The sequence below is a fragment of the Sciurus vulgaris genome (assembly GCF_902686455.1).
Source record: "Sciurus vulgaris genome assembly, chromosome: 11".
Taxonomy (NCBI): Eukaryota; Metazoa; Chordata; class Mammalia; order Rodentia; family Sciuridae; genus Sciurus; species Sciurus vulgaris.
Genome location: NC_136472.1, coordinates 52,772,083 through 52,794,617, shown reverse-complemented (window position 1 = coordinate 52,794,617; position 22,535 = coordinate 52,772,083). Strand labels below are relative to the sequence as shown.

General features: G+C 46.3%; 1 protein-coding gene across 1 annotated transcript in view; it reads left to right on the top strand.

The window, feature by feature from the left end:
• The first annotated feature begins 6,692 nt into the window (after positions 1 to 6,692).
• NAV2 (neuron navigator 2) overlaps positions 6,693 to 22,535 on the top strand; it is a 693,848-nt gene continuing 678,005 nt past the window's right edge. Inside the window, exons 1-2 of the mRNA XM_079101816.1 lie at positions 6,693 to 6,830; positions 11,799 to 12,453. Of these exons, the coding sequence (XP_078957942.1) occupies positions 12,379 to 12,453 (75 nt within the window). The 5' untranslated portion in view covers positions 6,693 to 6,830; positions 11,799 to 12,378. The remainder of the gene's footprint in view (positions 6,831 to 11,798; positions 12,454 to 22,535) is intronic.

Genomic DNA, 22,535 nt, shown 5'->3' with positions numbered 1-22,535 from the left:
TCTGCTATTAACTAGCTTTGTGGCCAAAGAGAAGTTACTCAACCCCTCTGAGCCTGTTGTCTCCTCTTTCCTCCTTCAGAAGATGAGAATGACAGTAGCACCTATTCATAGAGTTGTTGCAAGGCTCAAATGAAGTCAATTTAGAGCAACTTGCGTGTCTTAGAGTTATTCAATAAATTGAAAGGAATAGTTTTATCCAGTATAAAATATTGACTATCTGAAATGTAATTCATTTTTGATGTGGCACTTTTTTAGTAGCCCTGGGCTTGCCCATTAAATTCCATTATCCAATTTATATGAAAAGCTTTCTGGCATCCCCAAACCCCCCTTCCTCCACAAGACCTCTGTCAAGTTCCCAGTCAGCACTCGGATGGATCCGCGGGCCTAATGAATGGATGCGATGCGCAAGATTGATTGCCCATTCACTGAAGGAGCGCCCCCTCGGAGCAGGAATCATCTCCTATTTCTCTTTCCTTTGGTTTGTTTTCCAATCAGCTTATGAGAAACAAAACAAAAGGTCCAGGCTCGGCTTGTTCAGTCCCTTTGTTTCGTTTCTCATAGTTTATTGGGCTCCTCTCCAGCTGTCAGATTGTTGTCTTTTACTTCCTATAGTTGTCAGTTTGCCAACTGGTAAGCAATCAATGGCTTCCTCTGATTTGTTGTGGGCTTGGAAACGAGACGCCAGCCCCATTAAAGGTGTGAGTAAAGCAGGAGCAGGCAGACTCTGAAGGAAGACCTGAGCGCTGCGTCCTTGACGGCAGACCTTTGAGTCGGTTCCCTTGACTTCTCGCAGGTCTCCTGATACTTGGTGTGTTCTCATCAGTGAGATCATCCTGGAAAGACATGGAAGTTCTTGGCATATGCAGGGACTTAATCAAATGCATCAAATAAATGACTGGTGAAGCAAGAAAATATAATCATATGGATATAATGTACCATAAACTTAAAGGGTATGTATGGAGGGAGTGTAGAGTGAGGGTTGACATGTTAGAAGAAATGAATTAACTAAATCTCTTGTTTTTTTTTTAATTTTAAAAATTTTGTTCTAATTATTTATACATGACAGTAGAATGTATTTTGTCATATTGTGCAAAATGTGGAGCACAACTGCTCATTCTTCTGGCTGTACATGGTGCAGAGTCCCACGGGTTGTGTAATCATACATGTATAGAGGGTAATAATGTCTGTCTCACTCTCCCATCTGCACAATCCAAAGTTTGGACTAAGTCTTAAAGGAAAGGAAGGATGCTGGGGTAGGATAAAGTTGGTATCATGCAGGTTTATAGAAAAGGAAAGGAGGGCTCCTGTCTGTGGGAAGCCATCCTTACCTAGCAGAATCAGGCAGTTCCCTGGTCTAGTTTCCCTGAGAGAATGGCTCCCCTAATGGCCTTATCCTGTCCATCACAGAAGCATCTCCTCCCGGTCCTGGCCCCCTTTTCCTGTGTATTACAAATAAAAGAGAGTTGGGAGACTTCTTGTTGTTAGAGGCCAGAGCTGCAATGGCCAGACCCATCACATCCTCTCTCATTTAAAAAGCATATTGGCTCTTGTGTGTTTGTTGAATAGATAAGTTTTTGGGTAATAGATTGAAAAACAGTTACTATCCTCCTCCGGCAATTAACCCTTTTCTCATCCACATAGGATATGTCAGAGAGGACCCCCACACCTGTCCCTGCTAGCCCATAGGCTTTTCTCCACAGGCTGATGTGAACACTGTTTCTTTCTTTCTTTCTTTCTTTCTTTCTTTCTTTCTTTCTTTCTTTCTTTCTTTCTTTCTTTCTTTCTCTCTTTCTTTCTTTCTCTCTCTCTCTCTCTTTCTCTTTCTTTCTTTCTCTTTCTCTTTTTCTTTCTCTCTCTCTCTTTTTTCTTTCTCTCTTTCTCTCTCTCTCTCTTTCTTTTTCTTTCTTTCTTTCTTTCTTTCTCTCTTTCCTTCTCTCTCTCTCTCTCTCTCTCTCTCTCTCTCTTTCTTTCTTTCTTTCTACCAGGAATTGAACCCAGGTGTGCTCAACTGCTGAGTTACATCCCCAGCCCCTTTCACTTTTTATTTTGAAACAGTTGCCTAGGACCTCAGTAAGTTGCTGAGGCTGACTTTGAACTTGCAGTCCTCCTGCCTCAGCCTCTGAAGTCACTGGGATTACAAGGATGCACCACTGTTCCTGACTTGAACAAGGTGTTTCTAAGGAATGAACACATCCATTCATCCATGCATCCATCCATCTAGACATTTGACAAGCATTTCATGTCCTAGGTTCTTTTCCAAGTGCAGAGCATAAAAAAGAAAAATATGAGATGATTCTTGCTTTAAGGGAATACTCCTTATAACTCAAGTAAAAAGAAAATCTAGACATTATACACCATTTGCTTCCCACAGCCTCTAGTCCTTTAGGAATTCTTGTTGATCACAACTCCAAAGTCTTCCTCAAATCTATCCTTTGGTCTTGATCTCTGTCCCAGCCCAGTGGACTCTTGTCTGAGCTCTGCAAGAGCTCCTAAGTGAACTCCCTGCTTCCATTGTTGTTAATTCTCCAGGAAACAGTCAAGTGGTCTATTAAATCATATCAGGCCACTTTCAAACACAAAACACTCCATGGTTTCCAATAGCACTTGGAATAAAATTGAATCTCTTTTTAGTTAACTCAATGGTTCCATATGATGTGACTCCATCCACTCTTCAAATCCATGCTGAGTCCCTCAGTCTCCACGCTGCAGTTGCACTGACACCTCTTTGCTCTGCAAGCATACCAAGTTTGTTGTTCAACCATCTGCCCCATGGCCTTTGCACTAGCAGCTGCCTCCACCTGAAATGTTCTCCTGGATCCTTGTATGGATGTATCCATCTCCCCATTCAGATCTCACTTTAAGTTTCTTCTCCTCAATGAAGTTGCCTGCAGCTATCCTACTGAGGGATGCACCAAGTCATTCTCTAGTATACCACCCTATATTTATTCCATTTATGTTAATGGTCCTACACTAATTGTGTGGGTTAAATATTTGTTTATTTTCTGTCATCTTCCACTGTCACCACAGAAAACAGGGACTTTCCCTACCTTGCCCACTACTCTGTTTCAGAATGTTTATTGAACAAATAAAATTTGTGGCAGGATCGTGTGAATGACTACTGAAGGAGTGACTACTGTTAGGGTTTAGATGTGAGGTGTCCCCCAGAAATGCCAGAAAGTTCAGAGGTGAAATGATTGGGTCAGAGAGCCTTAACCTAGTTGGCAAATTAACCCCCTGATGGCAATTAACTGCAGGGTTACTGTAGGAGGGGGAGTGTGGTTGGAGGAGGAGGTCATTGGGGGTGTCCTGGTGAGGGGAGTGGTTGCTCTCTCTGCTTCCTGGTGCCATGTTCCAGCTGCTGTCCTCCACCACACACTTCCTCCATGCCATTCTGCCTCACCTCAGTCCCAGAGAAATGGAATTAGCCATTTATGGACTGAGATCTGAAACCATAGGACCCAAGTAAACTTTTCATTCTTAAAATTGTTCTTGTCAGGTCTTTTGTTCACAGCGATGAAAAACTGACTAAAACAACTGTTATGGGAGCTAAGTAGGAAGAGAGATGATTATGGGATGGCAAATGCTATAAAGGAGAGGGGAACAAAACACTGTGGAACTCTAAGCAAGGGGAAAACTAATTCTGACAAAGATTTTGGGGGAAAATTCTTAGATTTGGGTCCCCAAAGGTCAAAAAATTATCCACAGGCCAAAAAAGATTTTTAAAATGAGAGCATTTCCATTTCCTTTCCTATTCTATTGGCCAACTGGTCCTGTGTCCAGTTCAGAGAGAACTAAACACAGGAGAGGACAATTTTGTGCTTAAGGTTTTAACGTGTTAATCCTTAGTTGAGGCAAAACCGACCTTGCAGCTAGAGCAGGCGTTAAGACTTTTGCCACTGTAACTCAGATAAAATCACAGTGTGTGTGTAGTGGGGAAGATCTCCACAAGACAGACTCTGTTGTAGATCCTAGTGTACAGGTGGGGACTGGGGTTAGTGGTACAGTGGCAGGAGAGAGAGGTTTCAGAAAAAACATTCCCAGAACACTCACCTGTAGTAGGGGAAAGGTTGATGTATGGCACTGTGGGTTGAAGTCAACACTCAGCTGGCCTTGACTTGGGAAAATATGTGCTAGCAACTTGCGGGCATGTGACCAGGCTACAGATTCAGACTCCTGGTTGTCTCTGCTCTTTGAATTAGCCTAGCAAATCTTTATCATTCCAGCAATGGGCTGTATTATTCGAGGCTCTCCAGATCAACATATACACATTTAGATCAGGATATACACATTTAGAGAATTCCTTTTTCCTCAGGGACCTCAGTCTGCTCTTCAAGGCATTCAACTGATTGGATGAGGCCTCCACCCACATTATGGAGGGTAATCTTTTATCAGAGTTTAGTGATTTAAATGTCAATCAGACCTAAAAAAATTCATTCACTGTAATATTCAGATTTTTTTTTAACTCCAAATTGGGCAGCCTATCCAAGTTGACACATAAAACTAACCATTACAAGGGTAAACTGCATCTATTGGTAAAAGTCCCTCTCTTCAAGGTCCAAGCATGTGCTCACACATAGTCCATCTGATCTTCAGAACATCTCTGGCAGAAGAATATTAACCACCCTATTTATAGATTAAGATATCTAGGTTCAGAAACAAGATCACACACCTAGTAAGTGGTGGAGAGGAGACTCCAAGCTTAGGCTGACTCAGTTATACATTCTTCTAAATATATCCTACTCCCTACAATTGTGCACATACTGCCACCTCTTACCATTTCCATACTGGCCTTCCTCCTCGGATGACCTCAAAGATACTTGCCTGGATTTCATTTGCCAATCTCAATGGATCTGTCTTAATCTGTTTTCTGTTGCTTTAACTGAATAACAAACTGGGTAATTTATAAGGAATGAACGTTTGATTCATCTCATGATTCTGGAGGCTGTGATGTCCATAGTTGAAGGGTTGCAGTGGTGAGGGACTCCCTGCTGGTGGGGACTTTCTTCAGAATCTCAAGATGGCACAGGTCCACGTGGTAACAGGGTTTCATACAAGAGACAGCCAAACGGGCTTCTACAATAGACCCTTTTCTGAAATAACCCATTAACCTACTAATCCATTAATCCATGAATGGATTAATCCAGAGCCCTCATGATTTAATGATCTCTCAATAGTCCCACCTGGTGCCACCTCATACTATCTTACAGTGGTGATTAGATTTCAACATGAGTTTGGGTGGGGACATTCAGATCACAGCAGGACCCCTCTAGGGCAAAACTCAGAAGTATAATATATGTGGATATGTTTCAGTGGGCATGAACTTCCACCCCAGCTGTGATTCCCTCACCTCTACCATCCCCACAAACTTGTAGCTGGACCCCGGTTTTTAATAAGAGAGGACTCCAGCCTCCTTCCTGGTCAGAGCGGACAGAAAAACACCTGGGTACTCTGATTCCCATCAGTCCCTTCCACTCTTATGGCAGATAAGTTCACCCCTCTTTCCAAGCCTCCAAGCAGGGGCTCAGCAGCAGGGTTACCCTTCTGCTTTGATGAGGGTCCTCAACTTCTGTTTTTGATGCGTGAGTCAGTTATGCTGGGCTCACATGGCCCTCACCAGGTGGTGGGATGGGAAGACCTGTCTGTGGCTGTAGACAGACCCTGCAGCCTGGTGGAATCTATAGGCTTTAGAAAGGCCAGATCACCTTCCTACCAGGACCAATTGGAGTGAGTTCTTGCTTTACCACCTCAGGCACTACATGTGATGAAGCAAGTTTTGAGTAGAAAATGAAATAAAATATGAAGGAGGGATAGAAGGAGGAGGAGGAAAAGAGAGAGAGAAAGATGTGAATGAATGAGTGAAAATATCCACTCTAGCACCTCTCAGAACATGTCTGGTCTCCCCTTTTACTCCATGTCTTGGGACCTGACCTCAGCTGTGATGAGAGAGTTTTTGTTTTCATTAGTTCAAATTCTTATTTGCAATTAGCACTGGTTCTGGAGATTGTTACACCTTGCACTACTGTAAAAGGGAGAGAAGGGCACAGCTAAGCATGAAACTCTCAGGTTTCAAAATGCCCCTGGGGGAAGACAAGACAAATGAAGAACTGTCTTGAGATGGGTCACATGGGGGATTGGATAGTCTGTTTTCTGGTTTCCAAAGGCTTGGCTGTTAAGAGGTCCAGGGATCTTTTTACTGCTGGCCCAAGAGAGCAAACACCCATCTTGGCAAGGAGGCAGATTTGAGTTCCCTGTTGGAAAGAACTTACCAATCAGAGCTCTGCAGCAGGGAAGGCGCAGAGGAAGAACTGTTCTGAGAGATTTCAGGCTCTCCATTCAGAGGGGCGTTTTAACACAGGCTGGACAGCTCCCTGGTGGGAACCTGTCTACAGGATTCCTGCATTTGGTGACAGGCTGAGCCACGTGCCCTAAGGTGTCTTCCTACTCAGATTCTCCAGCCACCACCGTCTTCTTTAAAGTGTCAGGTGCGTCTGTCCCACAAAAGAATGGTGCTAGGAGATGACTGTCATCCCCCAGGGGCTGCCTCCAGTAGCAGTCGCTCTGGAGAGAACCCTGCCTCTCTCTCCGGCCCCCTAGCCTGGGAAAGACTCAGGACCCAGAAAAGGGACCGGGATGGCGATGTTGCCCATTGGCTGCGAGGCGCCATGTGAACTGCACTGGTTGGCTGGCAGGAGGGAGGAGGAGGCGGTTTCCCGGGTAACGCGAGGGCAAGGAGCGGCTGCAGTGGCGGCGGCCAGGGCTGAGGAGCCCGGCCGGAGTACAGTGTGAGACCAGCTGGAGGAAGCGGCTCCGCGGAGCTGGCGTGGGTGCAGGTAAGAGTCCCGCGCATTACCGCCTTGGAGGTCAGGATGGACCGGGCTGCTGGGTGCCAGGACCAGCCTGGGGAAAGTTTGCTGTGCAACTGGATGGACAAGGAGAAGAGGACTTGGGGATGCTTTGGGCTGGGCTCAGGGGTCCAGACAGGGCTGTGGTTGCCTTAGAGAGAGGGTCGGCCCTTCACTGAGAGGTTGGGAAGCTGCACCTCTGCTCCTGGATCCTGGAGGAGGTCTAGGGGTGGGAGGGCTCTGAAGTCACCCCACCAGAGCACGGAGACCAGGCGGGAAGATGCGCAGCCACATACACACGCCAACCGCCAGCCAGCCCTTGTTCAGAGATGCTCTGGGAAACTCTTCCTCAGCTCATGCGGGGCTGGGGGCGCTGTGCAGTGCTCAGAGAGGGTTCTGCGAGCTCCAGGGCGCACTTTCCCCTGGCCTGAGGCGACACTGTGCACGCCCCCATCCAGAGTAGTTGTGTGTCCCTCTGGGTATATGCACCTGAGGATGGGCGATCTCCCTGTGCATGTTCATGTGCTTCTGAGTGTGTTCCGTTTGTGTGTCCCTGAGTGTCCCACCCCTGCTCGATTGTGTCTCAGGGTATATCCCTGCCTCTGGGTCTCTGTCCTTGCTGTCGGCGTGGGTGTCTATGAACGCCCTCTCCGGGTACTGTGTCAGAGTATCACTGTAGTGGCTTCTTCCTCAGCGTCTCCGTGTTTTAGGCTTGCCTGTGTGTCCTCCTCTGGGTGCTTGTCTCTGTGTATTTATGAGCCTGTGTGTTTTTCTCCGGTGCCTGTTTTCTAGCCATGTCTGTCTCCCAATGTAGGTTTGGTACCTGTCTGCGCCTGTCTCTCTGGGTGGGTGTGCTTCCCGGTGTGTGATCGGAGCTTCTGTAGGTATCTGGGTGTGTATGTCTGGATGTCTGCGAGTGTCTGCTATGTCAGTGTCAGTCTGTGTCTGTCTCCTTACAGTGTCTGTCCATATCTGTGTGTGTGTGTGTGTGTAGGTGAATCGGAGCCGGGGCAACTAGGCCAAACCTCGATTCCGTTCTCCCACGCTCCGGGGGAGCCGCAGGCGGCCCGGCGCAGGCAGCAGGCTGGGAGGGGGCGCCCAAGCTCCAGGAGCCAAGCGTGCGCTCCGTTGAGCCCGCTCCTTTCTTGCAAGCAAAGGGACTCTGGCGGCAGCAGCAGCAGCAGCCCGAGCCGCCCAGCTGGGGCCCTAGTGACTTATTTTTGTGTGTGATCCTTTCTTTTCTTCAGGGAAGAGGCGGGAGCTGCCTCTCCCGTCCAGATAAAGGCACTGGGGCTGGCGGTTCCATCAGCTCTCCCAGAGGTTGAGCAGAAGTGTCCTGCTTCCGGACTCCCTTTGGGAGCAAAACCCCGTCCCGCCCCCACCCCTCATCAAAACAAAAACAAAAAACAATTCAGTCCCCCAAACCACCATGCCTTGGTTCTCTTTTTTGTTGTTGTTGTATGTAACTTATTTATTGATTGATTAATGAAAGGCTAGGTTTCCAAGAAGCTCCTCTGATTCCCCTATTGGCACCAAAGACTAATTAAAAATGCTGTGTTGGTTATGAGTGTTAATTAAACTATTGGAAAGACGAATGCACCCTTGTTTTAGAAGCTTAACTCCACTTATAAGATGAAACAGGTCAGCACCCCTCTTCCAGCCTTTAATCCAGGTTTAAAACCAGTTTCCCCAGTCTTGGCAGCCACCAGGAGGAAGAAGGTTGGGTGGGGAGGCAGGGGCTACTGGAGGTCAGAGGGGCATTGCCCGATTTTAATAACTTTGGAGTATTTAAGGATGCTTGCCAAAACCTAAGATGGGCTCATGGTTCCACCTGGGAAGGTCTAGACTGTGACTTGTCTGGTACCCAGAAACCTAAATTGGAATTCCAAATTAGCCTGAACCAGGGAATTGGGTTTCCTGCAGGAGGGACCTCAGTAGACCTCTCTGCAGATGCCTCTACCTCTAAGACCAGCCCCTTTCCTGTCCTCCTATATGCTGGTCTATACTTCTGAACTTGTCTCTATCCCCTCCCCACCCCACCCCCCTTTGGGATTGTCCAGGAGGAGGAAGGATTTGAACAGATGTGGAATGAGAGGTTGAAGCCTTTAGGAGACTATTTAGACCAGTCAGCAGAAAACCCTGGCAGTATGTTCAGGATATCTTCAATATGGCTACACTTGTCTTCTGAACTTCCTGGAGAAGATGGGGCTTGCCCACACTGCTCCCCACTCCAGTCTCATGCTGTAACCCACTAAGTCTTCTCCTTCTTCTACTCTGCTCTGTGGCTGCTCCTGACTGACTCATGGCAGAGAGAAGTTGCTGATAGATGGTTGTATTTAGGGACCAATTCAACAACCACGTTCTCTTCTCAACAATCTAGTTCAATGTCCTCATAATCCTGCCTCTTGGCTCTCTTTTCCTTCAAGTGGATTTAAACTTCCTGAGATTTCTCTGGCAGTGAGAAACCAGAGCATTTACATCCGGACTTTGCTTTCATGAAGTCCCCACCCCCTGCCAATCAGGTAACAGATTGGATATGGCAGCTAGCTGACAACAGCAGCTTTGCTTCTACCCTTTCTCCTGTGACCCCCCCTTCCCCCCCCCCACCTAAGGATACAAGGACAGCAATGGCCCCAGAACTGGTACAGACTGACTACTGGAAAAAACAAAGGCTCACAGGAGGTGTGGAGCATCCTCCCACTCCCTGCTGGTGGGGAGGTATTTCTGTGGCCAGAACGTCTGTCCCCATGATCACTTGGGTCGTGTGTGCCGGCTGGTATGATGGGATGTGACAGGGTCTCATTGGGGAGAATGCTCTAGCACAGGGGCCTGGCGCAGAGTGCAGAGCTATTCTCAGATATGGAGAGAGCTCAGAGCTGCTAATGAAGCAGCCACTCCAGAGGCTGCTTCCAAGCAGGAGACCCTTCTGAACACTTGAGTTATTATTATTATTATTGTTGTTGTTCATGAAGAGACACAGGAGCAATAAAAAGTGTGCACTCTGAACTCAGGCTGCTTATGAAAATCCAAATAACAGAGATCTTTCCAGGGCAGCATGGATATAGGTAAGATCTTTGAAGTCAGAGTTGGGTTCAAATCCTAGACCCACAATTTCTCAGTTGTATGACTTTAGGTAAGTTACTTGACCTCCCTTGTCTTGTCTCTTACATGGGGGGTAACCCAATTAGAAGGAAGATAACTGGCACATAGCAAAGTACCGAAGTGCTTAGCAGATTTGTTGAATGAGTATAAAGTAGTAGATAGTGCTTGGTATTCAGCAAACATTCAGTATGTATTAGCAGTTCATATATTTAATGTGTGTTATCTTTGATCACATACTGTGGTTAGTAGGTGATCTACATCTTTCCAAACATACGTGTTGCCATTATCTGCACTTCAAGAGGAGAGAGCTGAAGATCAGAGAGGTTAAGATACTTGTCCAAGGACATACAATGAGGAAGTTGCTGAGTTGAAACTCAAACCCAGATCTAGGTCCTCTAGTCTGAGGTCTCAGTGGAGATTCTGGAAAGGGTCCTACTTGGACCCAGTTTGCCAGAGTTTACTTGCATTGTGGTCTGGAGCTATAAAGAATAGATCTGAGTTTTGACCTGTGGTGGGCATTCCTTGAAGGGGCTGCGGTCATGGCGAGCAACCAGAGGGTGTCAACCCCTCTCTGGGAGTTCAGCTATATCTTGGGTACACAGAAGGTTTCAGTCATGCTGCCACTAATGTTGCTTACCTTGGGTGCCCAACTTCTGGATGTTTGGCTCCTTGTGGATTCTTAACCAAAATCAGAACATTTTGACTTGGGACTTACCTGTAGACATCTGTTCTGGCCAGGTGTTTTAGGTGGTGTAGGGCATGGCTTCAAATTAACAGGGATGCACCTGTAAATTTATGGACCTTCTGCAATGTCTCTCCCAAGCATCCCCTAGTCCTCTTCTTCCTCCTCACAAGCCCCCTGTGGCCAACTCCCACGTCCATCTGCCTTTCAACCTGGCATTGAGCTGTGCGGAAGCCTTTTGTGACAGGGGATAGTTTCGGCCTCTTTCCAAAGTAGCTGCCAGTCAGGACAGCTGCAAGGGAGGATCCGGGGGGCTTCTGTCTAGTGCTGGCTATGGCCGGATCTGGCCACAGTTCTCCCGGAGGCTGGCGCAGCCTGAATTGTAGAATGACTAGGACTTGGTTAGAAAGGCTGGCAAGAAACTAGTTCCTTTTAGTTAAGGTCATTTTCTCCCTTTGCCTTTCTTTCCTGCTGGGGCTGGTGTTAAGAGGCATTCATCAGTATTTATTGATGCATCCTCATGAGGATTCTCAGGCGCGTCTCCACCGCTCAAACCACCGATGGAAGGGTACATCCAGTGTGAGTGTATTCCTCAGTGCAGAGGTCCCCTCTTCTCTCCTCCTCCCTGTCCCTCTGAGCTTCTGTGACGTCAGTCAGGAGGTGGCTGGGTGTCTGCTCTGCCTGCAGATTCCCATGCAGGGAATGCGGCTCCACTCCACAGCACAGTTGCTTTTCAGTCCTCAGATGATCGAGGCTGCTCTCTCTGCCTCCCAGTGGACCCCGGAGTCTCGCCTGCCATACGCTGTCTCCTGCAGCTGTAATTGGGGGAAAAATGTTGATGCTTTTTGCTTCACAGACCATTGCTTCCCCGTCTCATCATACCTTGGCGTCTTGCTCCTGTTATGATGAGGACGATGCACCCCACATAGGTTTCCAGGATAGCTCATTTCCAGCTCTGGTGTGTTATTCAAGAACAGGAGAAGCGGGGAGTCCATGAAGCACCCAAGGTTGCTTGTTCATGGATGTGATCAGAGTATCAAGGGGCTCAAAGGATTGCCGACTGCTGCTCTGGTTGTAGGCCTCACTCTGTGGCTCCAGATGGTGGGCAAGACAGCTCAAACCTGTGCCCCTGCACAAAAGACAAATCTGACTGTTGAACATTTTCTCCTCAGGTATGAGTCTCACTCCACGAAGGAGGATGACAGCCAGGCTGGGAGCACTGCTGTGATGAACGCTTGCAGGAACCGTGAGGGGCGGCTGGCCGCACAGCTTTTGTGGTGATTTATGGGAGTCAGGGGCTGCCAGAGAGGGATGTGGATGTTATCAGCTCGGTGGATTAAATGCCCATTTACATCGTTATTGACATATAAATTATCTGTGCCAAGGAGACAGTGAGGAAGAGGATTTCTGGGGCAGTAATGTGGCATGCGCCCCAGGACATGGACTCTTCGTTACCCAAATCTGTCCTTTGGGTTCTCATGAAGTGAATCTCAGACCCACCGTGAAACCCAAGCCCCGGTTTTCACGATGTCGGCAGCAGCTGCCCTCCTTGCTACGGCAGTGGTGGTGGCGAGTGAGGTTCCCTGGTGGCTTTTAAGAAAACAGCAAGACCTTTGAAAAGGCAGCACTGAGTCTTGGGCTGGCGGGAGCCGTTTCTGGTGGTGTGCAGGGGTCACTTTTGTCTGGGTGATTTTGTTCTTCTGTGGATTTGGAAGCCTTGCTGAAGAAGAGAGGGGATTTTATGCCTGGGAAATGGAATCAATTTCTGAGTCCAGCCAACAGCAGAAGAGAAAGCCAGTTACCCATGGACTGGAAGATCAAAAGAGGGTAAGTGGCAGAACTTTCTTTGTCCCTCGGCGCCTGGTGCTGGAATGGCCGTGTGTGATTCAGAGCCCGAGAAGTGGTCAGGGTTTTGCTGTTGGTTGATTGCGTTTGTTGGTCTTTCTCTGGTGAAGAGGCAGTGTAGCAATCGTGATTTGCCAAGTCCTGGTACTATGCTTTGTGCTCTGACTTGGTGATGGGCAGGGGAGAGAGAAAGAAAAAGAAAAAAATTAATCCTGAGAGCCAGACAGACAAAAGATTTATAAGCTCTACTCAAGGGAGTTAACAAAAAGTATTGGTGTTCTCAAAGTTGAATATGAGTTCGTTTGTACTGAAACCTCTTTGGGATTCACATGCTCTTAGCACCTTTTGGAAATGTTGCTCCTGACAGCAGTGGTTTTGTTTGAGTTGTTCTCTGTGTGGTCTGCTGGCTCTTGTGTTTATGGATCAAATACGTCCTACTGTACTCTTTGGCCCCATCTGTGAGAATGTCACAATCATTTAAAATGGCCTGTTGAGCGTAGGTCATTTGCTGTCATCAGTCTGAAAGCCACCATCACCCAGGACTTGTGTCTACCAGTTAAAGTTCAACTTGTCTTTAAAATCAGAAATGCTAGAGAGTAGCGTGGAGTCGCTGATTGTCAAGGAAGGTGAAGCTGGGACCAGGGATGATCAATGGTTAATATGCACAAGCAGGCCCGGGTCTGTTTCATCTGAAGATAATTTCTGGTAGTTCCTATAAAATGTCATGGATGGTAGAAAACCTTCTAGTTTTCTCTCAGTGTGGTTTGAAAGATCAACTTTCCCCAGTATAAAATACATGTGGAGGTGAAAACTGGCTTTCGTACTCTTTATTTACAGTTTAGCATACACTTTCTCTCTCTATGAGAAAAGGATTTTGTATTGGGTTTTACTCTGACTCTCCAAGGATAAAAATAAATTGAAATACATTTTAAAAATCTGGATACTAACTCCATTCCTTAAAAAAAAAAAAAAAAAAAAAAAATTCACTCCAGATACTGAATTCAGGAAGAACACCCATTCTCTCAGTCACCTAGATAAGTGGAATTTGTTTTGTGGTGTTTGATTTATTAAATGTATAGCCCACTAGATCTTCTGCTCCTGTTTCTACAGGAGCTTTCTAAGAGATGGGGAAAATCGATAACTCTTGTACACAGAACCCAAGATTGACTGCATTTGACTAAGTGTAAGCCAAGTTTGGTACCCAGACACTTGGTGGAAGAACATTTGGGACCTCTGACACTGTAGAAAATTTTAATTGGGCTGGTACACCGAGATAATATGCAATTATGATGGCTTCTCCTTGGCTAGGTGTAGCTGTCTGCATTTCCCATCTGTTCTTGGCTCTGGCTGTCTCGGGTCCACATGTACTACGGAGCCTCTGGAAGAAGAATGAATATAACCCCAAGTGAGGCTCGGCGGCAGCTGGGGTAACATCAATTGGTCATGCTCAGCTGACATTCATTTTAACTTGAACTCTAGCCGTCATGGTGATTATTAAATTTATAATGATATATGTAAGATCCATTTTAATGACTCTCCATGCTTGGGTAAGCTCTCACTTGCGCTGGCAAAATAAGGCTTAATAGAGTATTACATTTCATTTTCTACTGAATTTTCTGGGTAGCGGTTGCAACTTTGCTTAGAGGGAATTAGATTGTTTTTCCTGATAGGCATTGTGATTGAGCTGTGCTCTGCTGTTGTACAATTCTGGGCTCTGAGAAATACCGCCAGCCACCACAGCCACTTCTGTTGGCAGCAGCAGCTTCTGTTGGTGTGTGCATGTGTGTTTGTGGGTAAACACACTCCCCATTTGCATCAAGTGTGAAGCTAAACAAGCCTCCCGGCCTGCAGCCTGGAATGTGTTGTCCAGGAATTGAAAGGCGGACTCTGCAGTGTTTTGGCTTAGATACCTCGGGTGAGCTGGAAACTCCTCCCGGGGTGCTGGGGGTTGGCTGAAATGTAACAAAGGCACCACCTACATGTCGGCTGGGAGCTGGGAGTCTCCACAGCAGCCTGAGTCACCAAGTGTTCACTGGCATGGGATCCTCGGCATTGCGCTCTCTCTCTCTCTCTCTCTCTCTGTATGATGTTCAGGGAAGGACAATTGTGGGATAAGATGAGTGACAAGGTCCAGGATTAGAGAGCTTCAGTGCTGCTGCATTTCCTACTGCTGGGGAGCAAAATCTGCTTCTCCTGTACCTGGTCACAGTTTGGCCCTTGTTTGGGCTTTCATACGGATGGAGTGGCTAATTCAGGGCTCATTTGGGATCTGGCTCGTTGCGGGTATGGGTATTTGTGTGTTGCTTTCTGCAGTGAAGAGTGCCATGAGCTGTAGAACCAGAAAGCTGGGTTCAAATGCCAATGGTCCTATGTGATGGCTGTGTGACCCTGGCAAAGCTAATGAACTTTTCTGATCTTCAGAGTTTATATTTTCAACAAAAGACAATTATATTTAATTATAGGAATATCATTAAGATTAAATGAAGTAAACTGGTAAGTTGGTAAACTTTTAAGGAATGCTTTATATATCCTTGGGACAAATTGCAATGTCAGATTACATGTTTTCCCTTTTTTACTAGAGGGTGACCTGTGATTTTGTTTTAAATACTCAAATAATGTTTATACATACAAATACAGAAAATAAATTTCTCTTTTCCCTAGTTTTATCCATCAGTGACTGCTATTATATTGTCTCTATCACTTCTGAGTTTTGCTTTGTTTTAAAATAAAATTGAATTATATTTTTGGACCCTCTTATTCACTTAAGTGAGGCTCTCTGAATCATTACTCAAACACCTGCCTCCTGTCTTTTAACAGCTCAATAGAGTTTCACTATGGAATTGGCAAAATATATGTAACGCATCAAATATAGATGCATGCTTAGGATGTTTCCAGGTCTTTGTTTCTGGCTCTATGAATTTGTTTTTGATATTACAAAATTATATCTCCTCAACAGTATTTATGAAGTACATCCATGCGCCAGGCACCGCTCTACGAACTAAGTATAAACTGGACAGCTAAGAGCTCTTGCCTTTGGGTCTAGTGCTTGCCACACAGCTTCCTGCCATGGTGGAACATTCTGTTCATGCACTGTATAAATCAGTAGCCGCTGGTGGCATCTGGCCAGGAAGCGCTTGAAATGTGACCAGTGTGAAGGAGGACCTGAATTTTCCACTTTATTTAGTTGTAATTAATTTAAACTTTCGTTGCCACAGGTGGTTGGTGTTCACTAGGTTGGACAGTGCCTTTCTGAACTGGAGGCGATAAGCAAAGAGCTACTTCTGCTGACAGTGGTCTGTGCTCTAAAGAAAATTAATAGGGCAAAGTGGTAAAATGGGTGGGGGAGAGAGGTATTTCATTTTTATAATTTACTTTTTCATTTCCTTTTTAGGGAGGTATAACTTAGATCCAATAAAATGCACACTTTTTGCAGTTGAATAAATTTTTGTACCTTTTGTACACCTGTGCAACCACCATGCAAATCAAGATCTGGAACATCTCTTGCCCCAGGAGACTGGGCTTAGCTGGGTGTAGAGGGCTACCTCCCAAGGGAGTTTCTTCTGTGCGCAGGCCTCAGTGTTGAGAAGCAGCTGGCCATGGAAAGAGCAGGAGGTGGACTTCAGATCTGAAGGTGCCTGTCGCACCCGGCATGGGGCAGGTGCCATTCAGAGCTCTCAAAGCTCATCTCTTCTCCTTTGGTGACTTATGTTGGTGTCACCTAAGGATGGCAGCTCCGGCTGCCTCCCTGTCAGAATTGAATTTGGTGCTGAAGTCAGGAAAGAGCCAGAGAGGCAGGGGGCTGCGAGTCCCTGTGGAGAGGACTTCAGCCAGGTAAGTATTGTTCCCACTTACCTAGCAGAGATGGGAGAAGTCAAATTTCCCTGACAGACACCCATTGATCATCCCTGGGAGTGCCTTCTGATTGATTTTCCTCTACTCCTCCTTAGAAGCTCGTCCTTCACACTCAGAGCTTTCCCACAGAGGGTGAACCCTGTAAAATAAGAATTGTTCGCGGGTTTTCTAAAGCTGCTGACAACCGAGTGTGACAAAAGTGGTTTAATCTGAATATTCTCCTGGCTGACAGCTTCTCAGCAGGAAAGCTTCCTAGAGCCAGTTTTAAAAATGACTTTGGAGAGGGTGAACTTGGGCTTCATGTAATTAAAATTTCCAGGGTTGACTGAGCTGCTCTGGATTCCCAAATTCTGTCCTTCTGCGGGGAATGCATTATCATCCTTGCCCTATCAACCTCTCCTCTCCTTTGTATTAATGGCCTCCCTGAGTTCCCTGTCACTGTGGCTGCAGATCAGAATCATCTGATCTTCTCCTCCATCCCCTCCCCCAAGCCCACGACGTCTTCACTGGGTCATCAGCCACACTTGACCCTAGCCACGGCATATTCTGGTATCTCCTCGCTGCTCTCCTTTCTGCCACCCCAGTTTCAGGTGCAGGGATTCTTTCCTGGAGAGTGGTATTGCCTCCTGCCTGACTCCTATGTTTTCATTTCTCCTTCTTCAGTCCACCATCCACTCATGGCCAAGTCACTTTATCCAGAGTGTAGCTGTTACTGTCCTAATAGAAATTTCCCCATTTCCTCAGAACAAACCACCTCCCCAGGCCTTGGCACTTAACACTGTCCAACTTCTAGGGTTTAATGAGCGAAAGCTAAGACCTAAATGGATTATTATTGACCTCAGCTTCAAACCTGGAGATGTTCTGCAACCTCCATGAGCTGTCTACCAGATGGTATTGATGCACAGTTTATAAGGTGCAAGCTCTGTGCCTGCCACATAGTATTCAGTAGATGGTGATTGCTGGGACCACTGAGTTCTCACATTCTCTCTGACCCAGATCTTTTCTTGCTAATTTCTGCTGGCTGTTCCCTAAACCACCCTCACATGGCCCCACTTCTGAGTTTTGCTTCTGTATTGTAAGTAAGGCCCTTTACTCCCATGTTCCTCATCCATCCTTGCTCAAGTGCAGCCTGGTAGCAGTTCACTGCCTTCTCCTTAGGTCCTGGATATTTTCCCACCTGTCCCACCTCTGAATCAGTCTGTTGGCTCCTTAAGGAGGAACCTGATCTTGTCCATTTCTCCATCCCCTGACACATAGTAGGCTTCCAGTAAATACTGGTAGAATGAATGAATGGTAGGTGTTGGTTTGAGATTCCTTTTTCTCCTGCAATGATGAAAGTGAATCTGATCCTCTAAGATTTAGTATGTTATTCACTCATGGACCGAGGAGGGAGATATAAAATTCAAGCAGACATTTAGGAGTTCTCGGCAGTGATCAAAACATTTAATTAAGGAAGTTTAATTAATTATTCTACTGGTGAGTGGAATAGCAAAAGGTAAGTTGAAGTGATTATTTAAAGGAATAAGCGAGAGGATTTGAGTTAGTGACAACTCAGCTGATGGAGAGGAATGAATCTCAGATGGAACCACATCAGTGGCCAGAGGGGACTGGCAGCTCTCTGGAGGAGGTGACTTGAGGAAATGATGACTTCTCACACCCTCTGGGAAGCAATGTCCTTTTGCTTGTTTTACATTGGCAGCAGCAGGGCGACTGCTATTCCTTTACACACAGAAGGAAAGCAAGACTCAAAGTTTTCAATGAATTTTTCCAAGTAGAGATAGCTAGATTTGGTGAATTTTTTCAAATGTATTAAAAACTTGGAACCATAAGCTAAGGATAAGGAAAGTAATTAATATTGAGCACCTGCTATGTACGTGTGAGGTTCCAGGCATTCCTTTTATTCTATCTCATTTTGGTCTTCCCCAGGCCCTGGATATAGGTTTTATTTAACCCATTTTGTAGACGCAAAGCCTGTGGCTAAGGGTTAAACATCTTCCAGGTTCCACGGTTTCTGTTGCCTGCTAGACTGCAGGACCTCACTGTAATTTTGCCTCTCCATTAGGTTTATATCTAAGTCTTTTCAACTGGATTTTACTTTTAAAATTATCTTTTCCAACTTCTTTGCAGTCATTCATGGGTGTGTCTACAGATGCACACACATACTCTGTAGTGGGATTGGCCTGTAAGACATCGAACTGATGTTTATCTGGGAACTGTGCCTGTGTCATTCAGCAAATCAGGGTAGCAGCCACCACCCTTTCCAAGGTGAGTAGCTGTGGTAAGGCTGCTGCTTCAGAAGAATATCCTCTGCCCTAGTGATCTGCTCTTTGAGGTGCTGATGGTGCGGTCAGGGGTCTGGATGTATGCATGCATGCCTACATGCCAGGTGAGGATGAGGCCCCAGCCCCAGCCCCAGTCCCCTGAGCCCTTTCCAGATAAGCTGAACTCTTGCTCCTTGGTCTGGGCCAGTGTGCTGCTGCTGCCCCTTTGGGACTGGAGGAAAGCAGTTACAGCTTGATCTACTTCTGACAGGTCCTAGCCTGGCTGGCCTGCCTGTCTCACTGGCATGAATGGAGGGGGTGTTAACCAAGAGCTCAGGGACTGAACATTGAGGACCTACCACAGTACATTTCACATGTCATGGAAGAAGGATGGAAAGGGACTATAACCAGATGTAGCTCAATCAGTAAACTTTGAGCCCTAACTCAAAGGATACAGAGGGAGATACAGAGGGAGAGGATATGGAGGGAGAATGGGAGAGGGGTTAGGCCAGCTCCCTGCCCTTGACTCAGTGGAGAGAAAGTGACAGCACAACATTAGTCATTATTCATTTGTTCATCCCACATTCGTTTATTGAGTACCTACTGTGTACCAGTCAACCACAGCATGAAGCACTGGGGTCATGATGATAAACTTAGATACTTGTCTGTTGGCACTTCCAGTGTTTTGGAAGGGTGGTGGTGGTAGGGCATTCAGTTCGACCATCAGTGACAGTTTTATTAAGTTATGTTAAATAAGCATCTTTCTGGTTTGGAGAAGTCAGGGAAGGATCCCTGGAGAAGGAACTTGAGCTCTGCCTAGAGGACTAAAGAATGTGGCCTTTCAGTGGGGCCACAGTAGGAGTGGTCACTTGTCGTTGTAGATTGATTGACATCCTCCCCAAAACTCACATGTAGAAACTCTAACCCCCAACATGACTGTTTTTGGATATTGGGTTTCTAAGGAGGCAGTTTTGACTTAACAAGGTCGTAAGCGTTGGGCCCTAATCCAGTAGGACTGGTGTCTTTACGTTAAGAGGAAACACACCAGGATGCATGGGCACAGAAGGAAGACCACATGAGGAAGAAACAAGAAGGCTGCTGCCTGCACCCTGAGGAGAGAGGCCTGTGGAGAACACAACCTTGCTGAGACCTCCACCTTGCCGGTCCGGCCTCTAGATCTGAGACAACACATTTGTGGCTTCGCTTCCCAGCCTGTGTGTGTGTTATGGCAGTCTAAGAAAACTGATACACCAGTGGGTTGGGAGAGTTGGCTCAAAGTAGTTTTTTGGACTGCAATCCCCTGAGGGCTTAATAGCTCCTGATCTCTACCACCCAATAGCCTGCAGTCACAGACCAGGAAGGAGGCCACAGTAGTGCTCTTGGCATTTGGCAGTAAGTTCCTACTCCAGGGTGAGGACAAAGGGAAGGGGAAAGTCATCCTAAATACATGGGAATAGCATTTGAGGAATAGAATTTGACCAGGTGTGGTTGACATATTCTAGGTGGCATGAATCCCAGGTGTTCAGAGCCTTCTCACCTCTGTCTGGGAGAAAGGCGTCTGATGATCCAGCAGCACTTTGGATTGTGTTGTTTAATATCCCTGGATGCATTGTGCCCTGCACCTGTCACAGGAGATCAACTGATGCTGTCTCCCTTTGGTGGTTTAAGTACACATGGCACAGACTAGTAAGTGACCTGCCCAAGGTCACAGAGCTTGTCAATAACCAAAAGTGAGTGAAGATCTCTAGTCCTTTCCTCTGGCTTAGGGTTGCTCTCCAGGTAATAAAATGACCTTCTTCAGTCAGCAGAAGTGAATGTTAATTTTTAAAAAAAAATTTTTTATTATTATTTAAACAAATGGGATACATGTTGTTTCTCTATTTGTACACGGAGTCAAGGCATACCATTTGTGTAATCATAAATTTACATAGGGCAATGTTGTTTGATTCATTGTTATTTTTCCCCCTTCCCCCCACCCCTCCCACCCCTCTTTTCCCTCTATGCAGTCCTTCTTTTAGTTTAATTTTCTGTGAGGAAGAAGATCTGGCATTTTGAGGGGAACTAATTTTATAGACACTGGACAATCTGAGTTATTTTTGGCCCTTGATGGTGCTATAAATTAAGAGTAATCCAGGCACCTCATAGATATCCATTCCCCGTTTATTCGAAAGACTCACCTCAGTTGCCTTAAGTCAGTTCTGAACATTAGGAAACTGAATTTGTTTTGGCCTTCCCCATCTGTCCCACACGAGCTCCCAGTAGCCAGATCACTGGGTCCTCAGCACAGAAGAGGGTTGGGATCTAATATAAAGAAGTAGCAAGTGGAGCCAACTCTCCGGCTGGCCTCCTCACAGGGAGGCAGCCTGGCACACTTGCCCAAGTCCTCTACCCACTTGAACTCCTTAGACATCACCTTCTCCCGTTGGTCTGTACTTTTTCTATCCACTCCTTAAACTCTCTGCAGAGTAGTTTTCAACTGGAAGAGTGGCAATGTCCCCGAGGTCGTTTACTACTTGTAAATTGCAAAACTTTGGGTCTTTATCACATGGGGATAGGTTAGTGTTTCTACTCTCTGCATCTTCATGGTGACAGTTTGGAGGTTAATAATGAAACCTTTGGTGAGGCTTACCAGGCCTCATGCACTTGAAGTACTTAACACGATAATTAGTGCACAATTACGTTCTGCCGTAATTCTCATCATATGGTTCACTTTCTTTATGGGGCAGAATCCCTATAAGTGGTATATTTGGGGAGTGAAATGGAACTGGGAGGCTGAGGGGCTGCTGCAAGCTCATTTGGGTTTACTCCTGTGGTTAACCAAGGGTCATGTAAAAGTTCTTCTGGATTGAACTTCAGTCATGGCACAGTTTCCTAAAAGAAAGCCTGCCTTTCTCTCTCAGAAGTACAGTGGATCCAGCATCTGGATCTTCCTTTGTGTAGTATTTCTGTAGGACCTACCTTGACCTCATCATTCTGCACATAACAGGCATGTAGGGGTTTGACTAAACCTTTTGTGTGAGCCGGAGACACCCCTTTGCAAGCTGCCTTTTTACTTGAATATGTTTTATTAATTTTATTTGTTACACTTTGTGGCATCCCCTAAGGCCCCAGCTTTGCGGGTGGGTATCTGGTTACCTAGAGGTGAGTTCCAATTAATCCAAGTTTTCCGAAACCCATCCGAGGTTACTTTGCTCCTAAAGCTTAGATCAGATTCTTCCATGCCTGGGGTTTGAATCAAAATAATGACATCCCTGACTCCCATCCTCAGGGCATTAATTTTTAATCTTCCTTCTCTTTGGGATAATTAGAAAGAAAGGGATGTGGGGGTTGGGAAGAGCAACGGGAGGAGATGTGGATGGCAGTGGATGATTTTACAATGCGGCACTGAAGCCTGCAGCTGCAATTTGAGCCCGTTTGCGGGGAGGAAGCAGCAGCAAGGATTGGGACTGGGGGGGTGGCTGAGGAAGCCAGGTCAGGGTTCCTGGCAAAAGGTCTGGGGGTCATTTGAGGAAGGGGGTGGAGCTGTGCAAGGGTACATGTTAGAGAAGGAGGCTGAGAAATGTGCTTGGGTGTATGTAGGGAGTTCTTCCTTCGCAAGTGGAGGAAGTAAGGACCTGGTTACTCAAATCTCCATCTCCAGCATCCAAAGTCCCTGGAATTTCTGGGGTCATGGTGGGACTTGAGGGATAAGGGTCAGCATCTTGGTTACAACAAGCAGGATCCTCCATCCTCCAATTCTTGCGATGCCATCCCAGAGATATCAATTTGGACACTTGGGATGCTTGGGTTCAAAATCCAGGTTTCCTTCAGTTTCTGGTAGATGAGGGAAGCTCCTTTGGGGCTCCCCAAACGGAGGGTTGTGGATAAGAGGCTCCTAGGGAGTGTATGATTCTAAGCTGAGGTTAAAATGTTTCTCTTTTCCTCTTATGGTTATAATTTTAAAATGCAGCA